This window comes from Coregonus lavaretus (genome assembly GCF_964263955.1).
Source record: "Coregonus lavaretus genome assembly, chromosome: 23".
Lineage (NCBI taxonomy): Eukaryota > Metazoa > Chordata > Actinopteri > Salmoniformes > Salmonidae > Coregonus > Coregonus lavaretus.
In genome coordinates, this window is record NC_140010.1 from 32802828 (window position 1) to 32824147 (window position 21320).

Sequence of the window (21320 nt, forward strand, 5' to 3'; positions counted from 1 at the left end):
GCGCTGCATATGTATGCCAGTTAGGCTCTACACCCCTTGTAAAGCAGATTAATGTGCTTAATTTTAAGAAGTTATTTGGCCACTTTAGTTGTGATACAAATCTTAGCAAAACATATAGGCCTATGGGCTAGGCTACATGAGGTGTGCGACTATGATTAGAATATATATATATATATATTTTTAAGGCGCTGTTTCTTATGCTGGGCATCATTCACAAGTGATAGGCTAATATTGTCAACCATCAGACTATTCTTGATTTAATCTTGTCTTTACATATACTAAATAATATATGTGTGAAATTTGTTTTGCTTTAGAATAGACCATTATCATGCACCTGTCTCGAAACAGGGGCAGCAGGAAAAAATACATGACATAGCGAATGGAGGACGCTTTCCCGTGGTTTATTTTCATGCCAGCCAGGTAGGCTATACTCCTGTTGTAAAGAGAAGCAATGTGCTTAATATTAGGAAAGTTGAGAAATAAATATAGTAGGCCTAGCCTATAGAAAGCTGACGGGATCCTCATCTTTTTAGTAGAGGCCATCACTGTTTTCTCCCGCAATTGTATAGCCTATAGAAATGTTGTGCAACATGAGCTCAAGGCTCTCATGAAGTGATTGATTCGATTTTCGGATTACATTTACATTGATGTCAGAGTGATTAGAGGGACAATATAGTGCTGAGTACCAGGCATTTAGCAAGTTTGGTTGGCTACTAATGACCATCAGCAGCATCAGAGCTTGGAGAAGCCTAATTACCGTGACTAAACGTCAAGTGGAATTTGACTGCCTTCATGACTCGTGACCGCCAGTGTTTTGCGGTAATACGGTCACCACAACAGCACTACTGTCAACTCACATGTCATGGGGCAGGTGTCTGTGCTGTGAAATCTGTTGTGAATGTATTGTTATGTTTTTAAAATTGTATAACTGCCTTAATGTTGCTGGACCCCAGGAAGAGTAGCTGCTGCCTTGGCAGCAGCTAATGGGGATCCATAATAAATACAAATACATGAACACAAACCAGCCATAATACCACACGACAAGGTGCACATAAGGCTAGAAATAACTCTTTAGGGCGTTGGGAGCAGAGCAGAATGATTCCCCATTGTAATACAGACAACCTACTATTCTCCCCTCATCCATCCATCCCCCTCTCCCTCACCATGGCTATCTCGCGGGTCCTCTTGCCAATCTCCCTCTCCACCTGGTGGAGCTCCATGCTGAGCTGTTCGCTGGACACTGAGGCAGCGCTGCTGGAACCAGGCCACTTCCCACCCTGCTGGCCCTGGTTCTGACCTGGCTGGGAGAGCTGGTGGAAGAAAAGGAGGGAGTCAAGGGTTAGTAAGGTCAGTCTTTTTCCTACTATTAACCCCTTCTCTACCATTACTTACAAGCTCCGATGCCCCGCACCCAAAACAAAATCTAGGTTTTTGCCTCAATTGATTTCAATACAAAATGATGTTGCCAGTCCTGGATTCTGGTTGAGGGTGTCTACATATGAGTATTACAAGTGTTTGTCCCATCTCTGTGTGTGTGTCTGTGTGTGTATACACACCTCCATGCCGTGGATCTGGGACTGTTGGTTGATCTGCTGGTTGACCTGTTGGAGCTCAGTCTTCAGCTGCTCTCTGTCCTGAGTTGGCATAGGCAGCCTGAGAGAGAGAAGGGAACCATCAGTATTACTGATAAATATGCATTAATAGATGGAAGGAGTGAATGAGTGATTGATGAGAAGATGGATAAATGGATGGATGAATAAGAGGAGTGTTTGCCGTACCTTTCACTGAAGTGTCCCTGAGAGGAGGAGCCAGTCTGGTGGGAGGGGTAGGAGGCTCCGCCCCAGCCTCCGTGGTTCCCATAGGAGTACTCCGCTGTTGGCGGGACAACGACACGTTAACCACCAATCATGTCTTAGAAACATGGTTAAACTCTGGGTCCTATCCATTGAGGCACGCAACGGAAAACATTTTGCAACTGAAAGCGAAATTAAGTGTTCTTTAAAGGGATAGGTCACCCACATTACAAAATGACTTGTGTCCTTAACCTGTTAGCAGCCTATGGACAGGGTAGCCAGCAATCCATGCTTTGGTTTAGGTTACCTGGCACAAGTCCCATTAAAGTCATGGGACCGATAATACAATTTTTTATGCATCATGTTCAAATCATTTTATAAGTGACTGATGAGCTTCACAGACAATGAGACTTTCGGATGATTTGGACATGATGTGCGAAAAATGCTAATATCGGTCCATGACATGAATAGGATTTGTGCCACAAATGCTAAAATGTTAGCATTTGGAAACAGTGCCAGGTAAATAAAACCAAAGCATGGCTGGCGGTCATACCTTGTCCATAGACTGCTTACAGGGTTAGGAAACCAATATGTCATATTGTAATTTGGGTGAACTATCCCTTTAAGTCCAGGTAGTCTATCCCTGTTTCCTTCTGTTTGGTGCTTAATGAACACGACCCTGATGAAGGTGTTGACAGTGAATTGCCAAAGTAAAGTTGAAAGTGCGAGTAACCTTACCGGCTATGGCCATGTGCTTGGGGTTGTGTCCCTGGGCGGAGGCCTGCATGGGGCCTGTCGTCTGGTAGCCTGTCTTGGAGGTGCGTGAGATGGCCCCGAAGCGCGACACAGTGGGCTGGGGGCCGAAGGGGATGATGGGGTCGTCGTCCTTCACCTCCGTCCCCCGCCTGACCTGGGCCTCCATGGAGGGCTCCCCCCGCCTACCTTTACCGTCCACATTCTAAAGACAGAGGGGGGAAGAGGGGACAATTTACAACGATCATTTAGCAGGCCCCTTATTTAGTCAGTAACAGGCCCTTAATTTAACAGAGAGTCATTCTACAAACAGATGAGGTAGAGAAATAAATAAAAGGGAGGGTTGAGAGAGACGGTTAGAGCACAGGGGCACATTCTAAAATGTAGCCATTTAACAGACGCTCTCATCCAGAGTGAAATACAACCATTAACAATGGAGAGGGAGAAAGCTGGGGAAGAAGAGAGGAAAATGAGAGCAAAAGGCAGAGGGGCAATGAACAATTTAGCCATTTAACAGACGCTCTCAACCAAAGCGAAGGACAATAAGTAATAGGGGAGAGAAAGGTGAAGAAATAAGAGATGAAAAGAGAGGAAGAGACGAGGAACAATAGAGCTCATGTAACTGACTGCTAAAATCCTCCTCAAGCACAACATTGTTCCTGTGACATCTGAACCAGTAACACTTTCAGACACATACCGTCTCACTAAGACCCACCGGCACTATTCCACCTGTCACTCACCATCATCTCCATGGCGCCGGGCGCCATGACGTCTTTGGGCTTGGAGTCCTTGGTGCCGATGTAGGAGACGATGGTGTCACAGGACCAGGGAGAGTACTGGCCCGCGTAGTCCGGCTCCCTGTACTTCCCAAAGGCTTTGGAGCTCTCCTCCCCATACTGTGGAGACAGACACAGGTGTGTTAGCAAGTTACTTGTATACCCATGCTAACTAGGAAACAGCATTTAAACGTGCTAAAACATAGGCATTTTAGAAAAGTGTATACAGGGCGGAATAATATAAAAGTTCGAATTTTACTGAAACAGGCTCATCGCTAACAGCATCAGAAGCCCTGTTTTTAAACTGTTATAAATAGACAGTAGTTTCACTTCCCAATTAGATAATGGCATGACATTAAAACTCCCAGTGGGGAGCTTTGAAGGCCAACACTTGTCACTTAACAGTTTGTTACTGGACCAGGCAAAACTGACTCTTGTGTGTTGACCCTGAATGACATACGGTGTGTGTGGGTCCTCACCTCTTGGGGGTAGTCGCTGGGGAAGGTGTGAGGGAGGGTGGGCGAAGCAGCGAAGGGTGGGGGAGAGATGACCTTCCTCTCCTCCAGCTGGGCCATCAGCTCCTTACGGCGGTGGTGCAGGTAGTCTAGGCTGGGCTGGGAGGAGCGCCCGTACTGCTCCTAACAAACCACAGGACAACATTTATAATGATTAGTTACAATGACATTTAAAGTACAGGTAGTCCAGGGTGGGCTGGGAGGAGCGGCCTCGTTAACTCACCTCGGGACACAGTTCATGAGACAACTACTCAATATTTCCATAATGACACTAAACTATATACAGTATATCTTTTTTTTCTTGATTAGTGCCACACATATAAAAATGCACACCATCATCATCTTCTGGACAACTTCTAACGACATAAATGTATAACTCGAGGGAGATGCAGCTCATAGCTTATGAGTCATAAGACAATAACTGCATAGTAGTCAGTGTGTATGTTCACCAATGGTCACCAACCTGGAGTGTTAAATGGTTTGCTAGCTTTTTGCTGAGCCCAGTGCTAACACACCCAGATTCAAGTGATCAACTGCTCATCAAGACCTTGGACTGGTTGAATAAGGTTTTACTGCTGGCCTGGACCAAAAGCCTATTTACCTTGTAACTCTCCGGGACCAGTGTTGCTGACCACTGTGAAGGAACCAAACTTACCCTGACGTAGGTCCTCATGGTTTGGGGCTGGGCCACCGGTGGGTAGTATCCCTCTGGGGGGAACCTCTCCCTGGCAGCCTGCTCCTGGTGGTAGGGGGGCCCTTCCAGGGGCGCGGGGCTCATCCGGACCATGTCGTCCCTCTGCGAGGGGTAGGGCTGGGGGGGAGGAGGGGGGCCGGGGTAAGGGCCGTGGCGGCCCCGGGTGTCATAGTGGGGTGGGGGAGGGTAGGAAAAGGGAGGGCCCGAGTGGGGGGCCGGGTAAGGGCGATCGGGTGGGCCGTAGCCGTGGTCCTGGTAGGGGGGTCCAGCGGGGTCGCCGGGGGGAGGGGGGTTGCGGATGTAGCGCTGGGGGGCGTACTGGGGGGGCTGCTGGTAGGGGTAACCTGTGGGGCGAGGGGGAAATGTTGACATGTTGATTTTCTTCACACTTTTGTTTGATATTGGTCATTGAGCAATATCATATGTTCAAAACGCAATCATCATTGAACGCACTCATAACTTTCAGAGGCATTTGATTGAAAGTAAAAACACGACATAGAAACATCAAATGTTTCAACAGTAGAAAACAAGCGTTTAGCAGCCTCACCTTGGGGATACTGCGAGGGCTCGTACTGCGAAGCAGAGGGCGGGGGGCGAGAGTCGGAGTAGTACATCTCAGGTACCTGCTGCTGGGGGTACATCTGGGGCACCACGCTACCGGGCATCTGTTTGGGCATGGACATGTGGTCGCCTGGCCCCCTGGAGTAGCCCATGGCATGGGGGTACCCTTGTTTGGGCCCAGAGTCCAGACTGAGGATAGAAAAACAGAGTGAGAGTGCTGGATACAATGCTACATGAATGAATCAAGTTTTTGCGTCAATTAAAACAGATGTTTATTTAACTTTTTTTGTTGTTGCTAAAAACACACATTTTCTTCTGTTACAAAACAGATTAACCAAATAGATATAAGGTTGGCTGAAAGGAGGGGTTTCCCACTTACGAGTCAGGGGGCGATCCCGGGGCGCTGTTGCTCCCACCGTCCATCTTGGGCTTGCGCAACAGGTTGTAGGTCACGAGGTCAGTGCCACGAGCGATGAGCTGGGGCATGGAGGGTACGGCTGAGCCGTTGGTGAGGGGCGAGGGTTTCCGGGTCACCCCCACGTCCAGAGAGAGTCCGTCGTCAGACAGCAGGCCAGATGAGCCGGGGAGGCGAGCTACCAAACGCTTGTTCATTTTACGGTACCTACGAACAGAAAATAGTTATACTTCTGGCCTTGGTGGCTTGCTATAAACACAAAATACAGTAATTTTACAGTAGCTATAAAACAGAAAAGTTATCCTACTGTATTTAAAAATCTACAAATATCTACACCAAGGGGAAGAAGTTTTAAAACCGTGGCATACAAATGATAACTATCAAACTCAGAATGAGGTTATCAGAGCAGAATATGTTTAGGTGTGTTGATTTAAATGGGAAAGAGGGCAGAGTTTGTGCCATTCCATTTCAATCAAAAGGGTGGTGGTTGTGTTTATATTTCTGAAGGAGACTTACTTCTCCAGCTCCTCCTGAGAGTGGGCGAAGGTACAGCTGGCTCCTCGGGGGCAGCCTCCCTTCTGCTTCATATCCCGACACATGTAAGTCTTGTACTTACTGTGCTGGGGGGGCTGAAGAGAGAGAAAAATGTGTTAGAGTAACCACGTTTCCAGTCACAGTTTTTATGCGACAGCTGTGATGGAAACAGGAAGTTTCCGTAGAATTTTATACATGCCACAGATCATTTGTTTGTTCGACATGGTGGGATCTTTTTGTGAGAAATGGCAGTGGAAATGCATTTAATGCGCATATATTGTTATAATAACCATCATATCGAAGTAAACTTGGAGTCACGCGATAATATGGTGTGTGGTCCTCACACTACGACTCGGGAAACCATGTCGTTTATTAGGCTGCAGATTAAATAAGTTATGAACTTCCAATAAATAGAGAGTTTTATTCTGGTGACATGATGATCGATGCTTAACTGCCGTTTGACAAATAAAATATTCTCACTCTTACCCATTTTGGAACCTTGCACCTAAAAGCGACATTTCTATTACTCTATACAGTGCCTTCAGAAAGTAGTCACACCCCTTGACTTTTTCCACATTCTGTTGTGTTACAGCCTGAATGTTATATTGATTAAATTTAGATTTTGTTACTGGCCTACACACAACGTCAAAGGAATTATGGAATTATGTTCCTCCATTTTTACAAATTACTTACAAATGAAAAGCTGAAATGTCTTGAGTCAATAAGTATTCAACCCCTGTGTTATGGCAAGCCTAAATAAGTTCAGAAGTAAAAATGTGCATAACATGTCACATAATAAGTTGCATAGTGTTTAATATGATTTTTGAATGACTACCTCATCTCCGTACCCCACACATACAGATAATTGTAAGGTCCCTCAGTCGAGCAGTGAATTCCAAACAGATTTAACCACAAAGACCTGGGAGGTTTTCCAATGAAGGGCACACCAATTAGTAGAAAGGACATCGAATATCCCTTTGAGCATGGTGAGGTTATTAATTACACTTTAGATATATATTCCAAAACATGCATCCAGTTTGCAACAAAGCACTAAAGTAATACTGCAAAAAATGTGGCAACGATATTCACTTTTTGTCCTAAATACAAAGTATTATGTTTGGGGCATATCCAATAAAACACATTATTGAGTACCACTCTCCATATTTTCAAGCGTGGTGGTGGTTGAGTCATGTTATGGGTATGCTTGTAATCGATAAGGACTGGGGAGTGTTTTAGGATAAAAAAGGTTCCTATCACTCAGAAGTTCAAAATCTGTAACACAACAAAATATGGAATAAGTCAAGGGGTATGAATATTTTCTGAAGGCAATGTATATATATTATTTTCTCTGGCATGTCGCACTTTGGGTCGTGAGTCATACTTTAAGGCTGCTGTAGAGTGATCAGCCATAGTGAGCCGGAGGGTGAGCTATGGTACCTGCTGTGGGTCAGCTCCCTTCTTGCTGTGGTTCTGGATGAAGTCCACCAGGCCGTGGACCACCGTCTTCACCGCCACCAGACCCTTCTCCAGCTGCTCCCACGTGGGAGGGGGGGCATCTAGAGACCCAGAGGGTGCAAATTAATTACTTAAAAGTCATACAGTGATTTTCTGGATTTTTGTTTTAGATTCCGTCTCTCACAGTTGAAGTGTACCTATGATAAAAAATTACAGACCTCTACATGCTTTGTAAGTAGGAAAACCTGCAAAATCGGCAGTGTATCAAATACTTGTTCTCCCCACTGTGTGTGTGTGTGTGTATATATATATATATATATATATATTTCATAGCTGGTCAATTAAATCGCACAAAGTCAAAGAACTACGAACACTGCCTCGCTGGCAGCTATGCACACGTTTAGAGCTGAGCAAAAGATTCATTTTTATTTATTTTATTTTATTTATATTGTTTTGTTCACAAGCCAAGTTATTTTTCTATGTTTGAGTTTCAACTGTTAGGGAAGGGAAGACAACCCTTCTACTAGTCAGATTCAATCTCACAGGCACAAACATGAGGAGCCGCGTTACCACGGTAACCTTCTGCCCTTAAAGGGGCAGGTGAACATTTGTCTCATCTGTCATATTTTGGTTAAAAGACTTAGGTCACATTTTTTTATTAATCAATATACCACATTACTTCTTACTAGTAATACATGTATTGTTTTAGAAACATTACAAAGCTTGCTCATCCGCCATCTTTTTGTGTTGGTGTAATTTTAGTGGGAAAATATCTGGTTAAAAATCTGAGTGGCTGGTAGATTTTTTAAATCTACCTGCCACAGCAGCTTGTGGACCAAAAAGTAAATGTTATGCCCTTATATAGACCCCACCTGATAGAACACAGGTCTTCTCTCTATCAGTACTAGCCTAGTTAAAGTAATAAGAAAGCTGACTGAAAAAAGAGGGGTCACACACACATATGACAATACGGCTGTGTTTACACAGCCACTAAGAACCCAAATCTGATTTTCTTTCCATATCCAATCTTTTTTTCTGACTGTCCACACTCAGATTTACATGTGACCCATATCAGATTTGCACATTCACACTGATGTATCCTCTGAAGTAGCACACCGATGCAAATCTCATTTCCTGTCACTGTTGTCATGGTAACGACAGGTCATGTGCAAAGAACAACAAAAACACTTCAGAGCAAAATGATCTTATCTGAGCGTGCAGACAGAGGTCGCAAATGGAGGATCGGGTTTGTATCAGGATTTAGATCCACATATGCAGGTGGAATAAATCATGTGGTTAAACATGAGGAAAAATATCAGATAGGTACCAGATATGCAAATAATTGGCAAAAGATCTGAATTGTGCTGCCTACACTCCCTATCTTTCATACATAGGTTACTGCTTAAAGGGCTCTTAAACAAAAGTGAGTCAATGAAATGGTACTTAACCATGATTGGAATGACAGATAGTCAAAACCCATGTTTGAGATGAGTCATAAGGGCCAATGAGTCATGCCTATTTGAATCAATATGATAACATTGGACAACTTCTCCTTCTCCCTGACTATATCCACGTGCAGCTCACAAACACAACCAACCTGTTCTACACTGATTGATTGATTCTTTACCACTTAACTAATGGAAAGTACTGGGCTGCATTTAATTCGAGAACGTTTGAGATAACTCCCTCCCCTATGCCCTTGTTCCCTGCCCTTCGAGGATTTGATGGGACCGAAAAGGGGAATGCAATAGCTCGGCCAAGTTCCTGGTAATGCTTTCAGCCATTTAGTCCCATAATGCGGACAACACAAAAACAGAAGAGTTAGAGAACAATTTTGAATGCAGAAAGGCAGCCCTGGTGCGTCTGTGGTTCGAATACCATCTTCTGTTGCATGCATAATTCTCAAGCTTTAGCCCTGATTGGGGTGTGTAAATGTGCATGCGAGCCAGCGTGTGTCTCTCTCACCGGGGCTAGGGTCGATGTTGGCCAGGAGCTCCAGGTGTGGTCGAAGGCGGTTAAGGTTGGCGGGGTCGCCCGTCCTCTGCAGGGCGATGGTCAACTCCTGGACGCTCTGGGCAAACGAAGCCGGCGTCTGCAACTAGGGGGGGGGAGACACGGGATATTAATGTAAATCCTATCAGCATTTGAGTGCCTGAACCTGGATTTTCTACCAGTTTTTGAGTGGATATGATCATTCCTGTTCTGCTTTATCTTATCAGCATTGTTTGAAATAACATGTTTTCTATTGTGAAGGATCAGAGTGGTGCTCCTTTAGTGGAAGATTATTACAATGGCTATTTTGTGGTTTCATGTGTGCACACAGACGGTTATATAGACAAATACACAAACTGATAAGTAGATGTTTACATGAGTGAATGTGGGATTTTTGTGAATGTGTAACTGACTCAAACACCTTGTTGATAATGGACTGTACGACGTATGTGACAGCTACTTCTAGGACTAGTAACATATAGACGCAAACAGACGCAGACACCTTGTCGAAGACACACATAGAGACACACAGATACCTTGTCGATGATGGACTGCATGTGGGACTTGTGTGACTGGTCCCCGTAGAGCAGGGAGGACCACTGGTCAGGGGCGATGCGGAGGCCGCCCTCCATGGCGATCTGGACAATCTGGGAGTCGTGTTCGCGCCGCAGTGCCTCGTACGTCCGGAACTCCTCCTTCAGCTGCATCAGCGACGAGTCCTCGTCACGCTTGGTCACCTAGGTTAGAGTTCCCGAAAAATATTGGGTCAGGATCTACTGATTGGTTACAGAATTTTAGGGAGGTCATAGCCCAAAACATGTTTGTGAACCACGTGTCCTATGCTGGGTCATATTCATTGGAGCACACTGAAGCAAACGTTCCAAAACACTATGCAACGGAAAACAAAAGTGTTTCTTATTGGAGAACTTTAGATGGTACCTCTCCATTTCACTCCGTTTTGTGACCGCTTTCTTCCGCTTTGCGCCAAATGAACAAGAACCAGCTCTTAGAACGGTGTATGTGTGTTTGGGTGTGTAGGTAGAGTCAGACCTACCTTAAAGCAGGAGGCCCTGTAAAGGAGTTGCACCACGTGGCCTATGCTGGTTTTGGAGGCCTGGGGGAAGCGTGGCTCCAGCCGCTGGACCACAAACAGTACCAGGACCTTCCTGGACAGGGCTGAGCCTTCCTCCAGAGCCAGCAGCACCAGCTTCAAAGCCTCCTCCTGCATGGCTGGGAGGGAGAACACGAGTGGGTTTAGACCACAAGCACACCCACAGCATTTGAGAAGACATTTATGCAAGTTTGACAACATACAAACATTTAAACTAGTAAATGTCATTGTATAAGACAACGTTTCTCTAACCTATCCTTGGGGACCCCCAGATGTTTCACACATTTGCTGTCGTCCTGAACTAGCAGTGATTCAACTAGTCAAGAGCTTGAGGATTAGTTCTGGATGATCTGGGAGTTTGCTACGGAGTAGATGAACTGGAAAATGGAATGGCTAGGGGTCTCCGAGGAGAGGTTTGAGAAATGCTGGTATAGTCAAGGCGGGTGTGTGTGTGTAAACTTAATCTCATCCTACCTGGGCCCAAGAACTGGCAGCCCCTGGCCCGGACGGCGGCCCACAAATTGGACGACAATTGCTGGGGGTTCTGGTGCTGCAGGATGAGCTCTGTGACCGTGCGCTCCCCCAGAGACCTGGCTGCCCTCATGGCCCGCACCCGGCCCTCCTCCTCCACCAGCTGACAGTGGACCAGGGTCACCAGCTTCCTCTGCATGGGTCGACTCAGCATACTCAGGGTCGTGCTGCTCAGACCCACCCCTGGTGAGAGACGGAGGGAGGAAGGGAAGGAGGTTGGGGGGGGGGAAGAGAGAGAGACACCATGAAATGTTTTTAATTAAATGTTTTATTGCAGATAGATTGTAGCTTCCATCAATGTAATTGTCCGCATCATTTCCAATACCGCATTTATTTTGTTAAAAAAATAATAATCATATAATCTCTTTTAAATATATTTTCCTTTATTATTTTCCCTAAACCTACAACTCCTCCCCTAATTGGAGTAAACTAATGGACAACAACACTTGGGCTTCTACTTCCAGCTTAGACATACTAAGTAGACATGGAAAGTGTTCAGACCCCTTGACTTTTTCCACATTTTGTTACGTTACAGCCTTATTCAGAAATTGAATGAATAGTTTTTTCACCCTCATCATCAATCTACACACAATGACAAAGCAAAAAAACTGGTTTTTAGAAATATGACATTTACATAAGTATTCAGACCCTTTACTCAATACTTTGTTGAAGCACCTTTGGCAGTGATTACAGCCTCAAGTTTCCTTGAGTATGATGCTACAAGCTTAGCACACCTGTATTTGGGGAGTTTTTCCCATTATTCTCTGCAGAGCCTCCCAAGCTCTATCAGGTTGGATGTGGAGCATTGCTGCACAGATAACTTCAGGTCTCTCCAGAGATGTTCAAATCGGGTTTAAGTCCAGGCTCTGGCTGGGCCACTCAAGGACATTCAGAGACTTGCCCCGAAGCCACTCCTGCGTTGTCTGGGCTGTGTGCTTAGGGTCGTTGTCCTTTTGGAAGGTGAACCTTCACCCCAGTCTGAGGTCCTAAGCGCTCTGGAGAAGGTTTTCAATCAAAGATCTCTATTTTGCTCCGTTCATTTTCCTTCGAACCTGACTAGTCTCCCAGTCCCTGCCGCTGAAAAACATCCCCACAGCATGCTGCCACCACCATGCTTCACTGTAGGATTGGTGCCAGGTTTCTTCCAGACGTGACACTTGGCATTCAGGCCAAAGAGTTCAATCTTGGTTTCATCAGACCAGAGAATCTTGTTTCTCATGGTCTGAGTCCTTTAGGTGCCTTTAGGCAAACTCCAAGCAGGCTGTCAGGTGCCTTTTACTGAGGAGTGGCTTCCGTCTGGCCACTCCACCATAAAGGCCTGATTGGTGGAGTGCTGCAGAGATGGTTGTCCTTCTGGAAGGTTCTCCCATCTCCACAGAGGAACTCTAGAGCTCTGTCAGAGTGACCATAGGGTTCTTTGTCAACTCCTTGATCAAGGCACTTCTCCCCCAATTGCTCAGTTCGGCCGGGCGGCCAGCTCTAGGAAGAGTCTTGGTGGTTCCAAACTTCTTCCATTTAAGAATGATGGAGGCCACTGTGTTCTTGGGGACCTTCAATGCTGCAGAATTATTTTGCCACCCTTCCCCAGAGCTGTGCCTCAACACAGTCCTGTCTCGGAGCTCTACGGAAAATTCCTTCGACCTCATGGCTTGGTTTTTGCTCTGACATACACAGTCAACTGTGGGACCTTACATAGAAAACATATGCTTAAAGTACTTTGCTTCCTCTTTCAAAATATTGTTTGGTGAATCATGGGTGGCATTTGTAACAAGTTTCAGTAAATTATTTTTGGTAGCTTTTCTATGTTGAAGATTTAAAAAATAATTTGGTGCATTTGTATTAAATTGCATGACCTCTAAAGGCACATTTAAACACGTCCCATACAATAAGGAGATCTGCATTATCTTTGTTATGTCGGAAAAAGTCAGTTATAAATTATTCTGTCAAAGTTATCATCCAATAGGCTTTGATTGAATTTCCAATACCCTCGCCCATGTGGAAATTCTGTAAGAGTAATGTATATGCCAATTATTTGATGGTCCGAAACGCGTTCTGTCCCCATCAACACTTTTTTTTTTACTTTTGGTTCCAGCGAGAATGACATACGGAAGTAGTCAAGACGACTAGCTTGACTGAGCCTCCGCCATGTATATCTCACTAGGTCAGGATATTTAAGCTTCCATATATCCACTAGTTACAATATATCCATGATATTTGTGATTTCCTTAAGTGCATGAGGGTGATATTTTGTAGTGTGATTTGCTTTACTGTCCATTGAGGTATTCAAAACCGTATAATTATCTCCCATCATAATAGAGTATTGTATTGCTTGTAGGTTTGATAAATTACTATATACATTTTCAAAGAAGCGTGGATCATTATTTGGACCGTATAGATTAATGAGCACAATCTGTTTATGGCCAAATAATATATTTAAAATAATAAATTTACCTTGCAGATCTGTTTGGACAATTAGCACATTCGGATCAAAATTACTGTTAATATCATCACCCCTTTTCAATTTCTTTGCCAATCGGAGAAATATATTTCAACATAAATTGTTGAATGAGTTTAATGTAAACAATAGATATTATATTCCTTCTCTTTTAGCCAGGTAAATACTTTTATCATCTGCTAAGGCATTACATTATTTCACCATAATGAGATACAAGTTCCAATTCTATTATCATAATATATGTTTGTAAACTTACTATTAAAATGTACCATAATGATTGAATGTCCATATAGCTGTACCATGATATTCACATTGCTACTAAGTAAATCTCCAATTGTTCTCCACTATTCCACCTGCTAAAACCCCATCCCAAGTTGGGTTGTCCTCCCAGTGACCCGGCAGACCACCCCGTCCCCCCAGAACCCCGAGAGACCGGGACCAATCCTTAAAAAAAGAGCACAGAGTGCCACCCACAGAACAGATGCAGATAAACCGCCAAAAGCATTTCCATCACCCTCACCTCGATCGTATTACATAGTTATGAAAAATGTGTATCTTAAATTCCACAATTAACAAATAATATGTGTAATAATGTAGGCAGTTCATGCTTAGGATTGTTACCTATAACCAGGATTGCCATTACAAAAATATTTGGCAAGCAAGTAATATTTTAGCAAACAGTTATTGTGATTCATGAATTGGTAATTATTTATAATATTGTCATCATTGTCCAGAGTCAGAGTTGGTTCAACACTCTGTGTGCGCGTGTTACCTCTGGTGTTGCTGAGGGGTTTGAGGTAGAGGGCCAGCTCCTCCACACACTGCCTGGCCTCCTCATAGTGCTGCGAGTCCTCTGGGCTGGTGATCAGGGCCACCGGCTGGACATTGGGAACCTGGAATTGACGGGACACACAAGTAGCACAATAGAATATTAATATATGAAAATAAACAATTAAACACGCGTCATCTTTTATAGGATGCTGGGCTGGTACAGTGAGGGAAAAAAGGTATTTGATCCCCTGCTGATTTTGTACGTTTGCCCACTGACAAAGAAATGATCAGTCTATAATTTTAATGGTAGGTTAATTTGAACAGTGAGAGACAGAATAACAACAAAAAAATCCAGAATAACGCATGTCATTAATGTTAATGTTTAGTCAGCCACCAATTGTGCAAGTTCTCCCACTTAAAAAGATGAGAGGCCTGTAATTTTCATCATAGGTACACGTCAACTATGACAGACAAATTGAGGGAAAAAAATTCCAGAAAATCACATTGTAGGATTTTTAATGAATTTCTTTGCTAATTATGGTGGAAAATAAGTATTTGGTCACCTACAAACAAGCAAGATTTCTGGCTCTCACAGACCTGTAACTTCTTCTTTAAGAGGCTCCTCCGTCTTCCACTCGTTACCTGTATTAATGGCACCCGTTTTAACTTATCAGTATAAAAGACACCTGTCCACAACCTCAAACAGTCACACTCCAAACTCCACTATGGCCAAGACCAAAGAGCTGTCAAAGGACACCAGAAACAAAATTGTAGACCTGCACCAGGCTGGGAAGACTGAATCTGCAATAGGTAAGCAGCTTGGTTTGAAGAAATCAACTGTGGGAGCAATTATTAGGAAATGGAAGACATACAAGACCACTGATAATCTCCCTCGATCTGGGGCTCCACGCAAGATCTCACCCCGTGGGGTCAAAATGATCACAAGAACGGTGAGCAAAAATCCCAGAACCACACGGGGGGACCTAGTGAATGACCTGCAGAGAGCTGGGACCAAAGTAACAAAGCCTACCATCAGTAACACACTACGTCGCCAGGGACTCAAATCCTGCAGTGCCAGACGTGTCCCCCTGCTTAAGCCAGTACATGTCCAGGCCCATCTGAAGTTTGCTAGAGTGCATTTGGATGATCCAGAAGAGGATTGGGAGAATGTCATATGGTCAGATGAAACCAAAATATAACTTTTTGGTAAAAACTCAACTCGTCGTGTTTGGAGGACAAAGAATGCTGAGTTGCATCCAAAGAACACCATACCTACTGTGAAGCATGGGGGTGGAAACATCATGCTTTGGGGCTGTTTTTCTGCAAAGGGACCAAGACGACTGATCCGTGTAAAGGAAAGAATGAATGGGGCCATGTATTGTGAGATTTTTAGTGAAAACCTCCTTCCATCAGCAAGGGCATTGAAGATGAAACGTGGCTGGGTCTTTCAGTATGACAATGATCCCAAACACACTGCCCGGGCAACAAAGGAGTGGCTTCGTAAGAAGCATTTCAAGGTCCTGGAGTGGCCTAGCCAGTCTCCAGATCTCAACCCCATAGAAAATCTTTGGAGGGAGTTGAAAGTCTGTGTTGCCCAGCGACAGCCCCAAAACATCACTGCTCTAGAGGAGATCTGCATGGAGGAATGGGCCAAAATACCAGCAAGTGTGTGAAAACCTTGTGAAGACTTACAGAAAACGTTTGACCTGTGTCATTGCCTACAAAGGGTATATAACAAAGTATTGAGAAACGTTTGTTATTGACCAAATACTTATTTTCCACCATAATTTGCTAATAAATTCATTAAAAATCCTACAATGTGATTTTCTGGAGAAAAAAATTCCTCATTTTTTCTGTCATAGTTGACGTGTACCTATGATGAAAATTACAGGCCTCGGGCGGCAGGTAGCTTAGTGGTTAAGAGCGTTGTGCCAGTAACCGAAAGGTTGCTGGTTCTAATCCCCGAGCCGACTAGGTGAAAAACCTGTCGATGTGCCCTTGAGCAAGGCGTTAACCCTAATTGCTCCTGTAAGTCGCTCTGGATAAGAGCGTCTGCTAAATGACCAATTTATTTATATTTATATATTTTTAAGTGGGAGAACTTGCACAATTGGTGGCTGACTAAATACTTTTTTCCCCCACTAAATTTATTTGCATTTTAATGAGGGAAATAAGTATTTGACCCCCTCTCAATCAGAAAGATTTCTGGCTCCCAGGTGTCTTTTATACAGGTAACGAGCTGAGATTAGGAGCACACTCTTAAAGGAAGTGCTCATAATCTCAGCTTGTTACCTGAAAAGACACCTGTCCACAGAAGCAATCAATCAGATTCCAAACTCTCCACCATGGCCAAGACCAAAGAGCTCTCCGAGGATATTAGGGACAAGACCATCGCCAAGCAGCTTGGTGAGAAGGTGACAACAGTTGGTGCGATTATTCGCAAATGGAAGAAACACAAAAGAACTGTCAATCTCCCTCGGCCTCCATGCAAGATCTCACCTTGTGGAGTTGCAATGATCATGAGAACGGTGAGGAATCAGCCCAGAACTACACCGGAGGATCTTGTCTATGATCTCAAGGCAGCTGGGACCATAGTCACCAAGAAAACAATTGGTAACACACTACGCCGTGAAGGACTGAAATCCTGCAGCGCCCGCAAGGTCCCCCTGCTCAAGAAAGCACATATACACACCCGTCTGAAGTTTGCCAATGAACATCTGAATGATTCAGAGGAGAACTGGGTGAAAGTGTTGTGGTCAGATGAGACCAAAATCGAGCTCTTTGGCATCAACTCAACTGGCCGTGTTTGGAGGAGGAGGAATGCTGCCTATGACCCCAAGAACACCATCCCCACTGTCAAACATGGAGGTGGAAACATTATGCTTTGGGGGTGTTTTTCTGCTAAGGGGACAGGACAGCTTCACCGCATCAAAGGGACGATGGACGGGGCCATGTACCGTCAAATCTTGGGTGAGAACCTCCTTCCCTCAGCCAGGGCATTGAAAATGGGTAGTGGATGGGTATTCCAGCATGACAATGACTGGCAACAAAGGAGTGGCTCAAGAAGAAGCACATTAAGGTCCTGGAGTGGCCTAGCCAGTCTCCAGACCTTAATCCCATAGAAAATCTGTGGAGGGAGCTGAAGGTTCGAGTTGCCAAACGTCAGCCTCGAAACCTTAATGACTTGGAGAAGATCTGCAAAGAGGAGTGGGACAAAATCCCTCCTGAGATGTGTGCAAACCTGGTGGACAACTACAAGAAACGTCTGACCTCTGTTTTGCCACCAAGTACTAAGTCATGTTTTGCACAAGGGTCAAATACTTATTTCCCTCATTAAAATGTAAATCAATTTATAACATTTTTGACATGCGTTTTTCTGATTTTTGTTGTTATTCTGTCTCTCACTGTTCAAATAAACCTACCATTAAAATTATAGACTGATCATGTCTTTGTCAGTGGGCAAACGTACAAAATCAGCAGGGGATCAAATACTTTTTTCCCCCTCACTGTAAGTGTGTAAATGGGTTAATTTACACAGTCAAATAATCTAAAAGACCTTTATTGTTGGTTTATAATATAATGAGATTACTTAATAATCAATAGTTATGTGTTGGAGCATTGAGTGTGCAGGCTCTACTTTCCCTATATGCAGTGACGTTTACTGAAAAAATATATAAACGCAACATGCAACAATTTCAAAAGGTGTTACTGAGTTAGTGTTCATATAAGGAAATCAGTCAATTGCAATAAATTCATTAGGCCCTAATCTATGGATTTCACATGACTGGGCAGGGGTGCAGCCATGGGTGGACCTGGGAGGGCATAGGCCCACCCACTTGGAAGCCTGGCCCACGCAGTGATCGTGAGGGGATATAGAGAGCAGCTGTTGCATCCAGAGGTATCTCTGCATGAAAATACATGATCTAAGTGATTGATAGTTGGTATTAAGCAGTCATAAAAAAGTATGACATACTTACTTTGAAGAATTACAAAAGAGTGATTTTGTCAGACAGCATAGGCAGCAGCTATATAGAGATGAGATTACTTAGAATGAAATAATAAAGTAATCAAATAAAACAAATGTAATATACACAACTGCACTGACCACACTAATTACCACACCCGCCACCTAAGCCCCTTTTTGAGCCTGGAAAACCCCTGTAGCTCTTAGAACTATATGTCAATGGACATAGACACACACTGAGCAGAGAGAATTGACCAAACTTAACAGCTATAGCATCTTTGACTCACTTGGCTGGCTATGTGTTGACACTTCCAGTCAAATTTTAAATCACAGATTCTCACTCTTAACAGAGGAAACAGTGTGTTGACAGCACGTCTTGGCAGTAATAGTAATGTTACCTGACAGACCATCTGGCAACTTCACAAATAAATGTAGTATCAATATCTGCCACACCCCTATGCATCAGGGCTATGCAGGGCTATATTAGTGATCCCACAACACTACCATCACCACGCCCAAAAAAACAATCCAATAAATAGAGACGCCCTGGTGAGTAACATCTCAAACAGAAACTGCCCTTTGTGATTTAATATAGTCAGGTTTCCATTGACCCAGGTTTATTTGACAAAAGCAATAGTGTAATGGAAACGGCAGATATAGAAATGTGTTAGACGGGGGTGGATTTGTTTTTTGTTAAACTTTATTTGCAACAGAAGATCAACATTTATTAGAAAGAAACAGTTTATTGCCAAATAAGTTTGAAAGCTCCACTCCACATTTAATTATAAATGCCCACTGCTTGCAAAATCAATTTTTTCAACTATATAAAAAAAAAAAATGTTTCTTTGCAGGACAAGGATTGTCCTGACTTTCAAGAACGCCTGAATTGCTTCAGCTTGCTTTTCTGGTTGGCTAGCAAGTTTCACCATCCAATTTTTTCAGAACTACAGGAGTGCAAGTTTCATCAATGCACGGACCGTGGCGATACGTTGGCACACAATTATTAGAATACGGCAAATATTAGTCAATTATTGCATTCTATCCATGCTGGATTTCGCGGGCTACCTGAGGTGGGAGTGCATATAGGCTGTTGGCAATTTATTAATGCACAATTTGCCTAAATGGGTAATGGAAACACTTCAACCACTATTTTTATTTGACACAAGTTTTTTTTTAACGTAATTTTTATAGGTGTGACGTCATTACATCTAGCAGTTTTTATCAACAAGATAGTTAAATGGTAACGCACACTTGCGGGCAATTGTCGCATGTATTTTCTTTGCGAACTTCCTAAATGTCGACAACAACAAAAATCGCTGGACAAGTTAATGGAAACATAGCTAGTGGTGATAAATGAATAGGCTACTACTCTCAGACCATCTCTGACACACCTTTAAGTAGGGATGGGCATTTGAAATCTTTTGACTGTTCTGAATACACATGATTTTTTTTCTGAGTACTTGAACGAAAAAAAGAATTCTATTTTTAGAACATACGGTCCGCACTGTGGGAAAAAATGGCATGCATTTATCTATATACCAACAGTGCGCAACAATGCCTAATTTATCATAACCATTACAGATAACAAATCCTAATAGCGAAATTTCCCCATAAATCATTTCTATGCTCACTTTGAGGCAAGCAACACTGAAGCATGCATGAGAGCATCAGCTGTTCCAGATGGCTATGTGATCACGCTCTCCGTAGCCGATGTGAGTAACTTCTAAGCAGGTCAACATTCACAAGGCCGCAGGGCCAGACGGATTACCAGGACGTGTACTCTGAGTATGCACTGACCAACTGGCAAGTGTCTTCACTGACATTTTCAACATGTTCTTGACTCAGTCTAATACCAACATGTTTCAAGCAGACCACTATAGTCCCTGTGCCCAAGAACACTAAGATAACCTGCCTAAATGACTACCGACCTGTAGCACTCACTTCTGTAGCCATGAAGTGCTTTGAAAGGCTGGTCATGGCTCACAACACCATTATCCCAGAAACCCTAGACCCACTCCAATTTGCATCCCACCTCAACAGATCCACAGATGATGCAATCTCTATTGTACGCCACACTGCCCTTTCCCACCTGGACGAAAGGAACACCTATGTGAGAATGCTATTCATTGACTACAGCTCAGCGTTCAATACCATAGTGCCCTCAAAGCTCATCACTAAGCTAAGGATCCTGGGACTAATCACCTCCCTCTGCAACTGGATCCTGGACTTCCTGAGGGGTGCATGCGCAGTCCCCTCCTGTACTCCCTGTTCACCCATGACTGCATGGCCAGGCACGACTCCAACACTATCATGAAGTTTGCAGATGACAACAGTGGTAAGCCTGAACACCGACAACGATGAGACAGCCTATAGGGAGGAGGTCAGAGACCTGGCCGTGTGGTGCCAGGATAACAACCTCTCCCTCAGCGTGATCAAGACAAAGGAGATGATTGTGGACTACAGGGGGGAAAAAAAGAGTACTGAGCACACCCCCATTCTCATCGACGGGGCTGTAGTGGAACAGGTTGAGAGCTTCAAGTTCCTTGGTGTCCACATCACCCACAAACTATCATGGTCCAAACACACCAAGACAGTCGTGAAGAGGGCACGACAAAGCCTATTCCCCCTCAGGAGACTGAAAAGATTTGGCATGGGTCCTCAGATCCTCAAAAAGTTCTACAGCTGCACCATCGAGAGCATCCTGACTGGTTGCGTCACCGCCTGGTATTGCAACTGCTCGGCCTCCGACTGCAAGGCACTACAGAGGGTAGTGCGTACGGCCCAGGACATCACTGGGGCCAAGCTTCCTGCCATCCAGGACCTCTATACCAGGCAGTGTCAGAGGAAGGCCCTAAAAATTGTCAAAGATTCCAGCCACCCTAGTCATAGACTGTTCGCTCTGCTACCGCACAGCAAGCGGTACTGGAGCGCCAAGTCTAGGTCTAAAAGGCTTCTTAACAGCTTCTACCCCCAAGCAATAAGACTCATGAACAGCTAATC

General features: G+C 44.1%; 1 protein-coding gene across 1 annotated transcript in view; it reads right to left on the reverse strand.

Moving 5' to 3' along the window:
* The window catches only part of LOC311098752 (roquin-1-like), a 38801-nt gene that overhangs the window by 7521 nt on the left and 9960 nt on the right, over positions 1 to 21320 (reverse strand). The window contains exons 3-18 of the mRNA XM_084139303.1: positions 14358 to 14478; positions 11074 to 11313; positions 10543 to 10718; positions 10025 to 10225; positions 9462 to 9594; positions 7479 to 7597; positions 6024 to 6136; positions 5472 to 5714; positions 5079 to 5281; positions 4493 to 4875; positions 3802 to 3960; positions 3287 to 3442; positions 2532 to 2751; positions 1779 to 1872; positions 1557 to 1653; positions 1164 to 1310 (exon numbers count right to left, since the gene is read on the reverse strand). Of these exons, the coding sequence (XP_083995429.1) occupies positions 1164 to 1310; positions 1557 to 1653; positions 1779 to 1872; positions 2532 to 2751; positions 3287 to 3442; positions 3802 to 3960; positions 4493 to 4875; positions 5079 to 5281; positions 5472 to 5714; positions 6024 to 6136; positions 7479 to 7597; positions 9462 to 9594; positions 10025 to 10225; positions 10543 to 10718; positions 11074 to 11313; positions 14358 to 14478 (2805 nt within the window). The remainder of the gene's footprint in view (positions 1 to 1163; positions 1311 to 1556; positions 1654 to 1778; positions 1873 to 2531; positions 2752 to 3286; positions 3443 to 3801; positions 3961 to 4492; positions 4876 to 5078; positions 5282 to 5471; positions 5715 to 6023; positions 6137 to 7478; positions 7598 to 9461; positions 9595 to 10024; positions 10226 to 10542; positions 10719 to 11073; positions 11314 to 14357; positions 14479 to 21320) is intronic.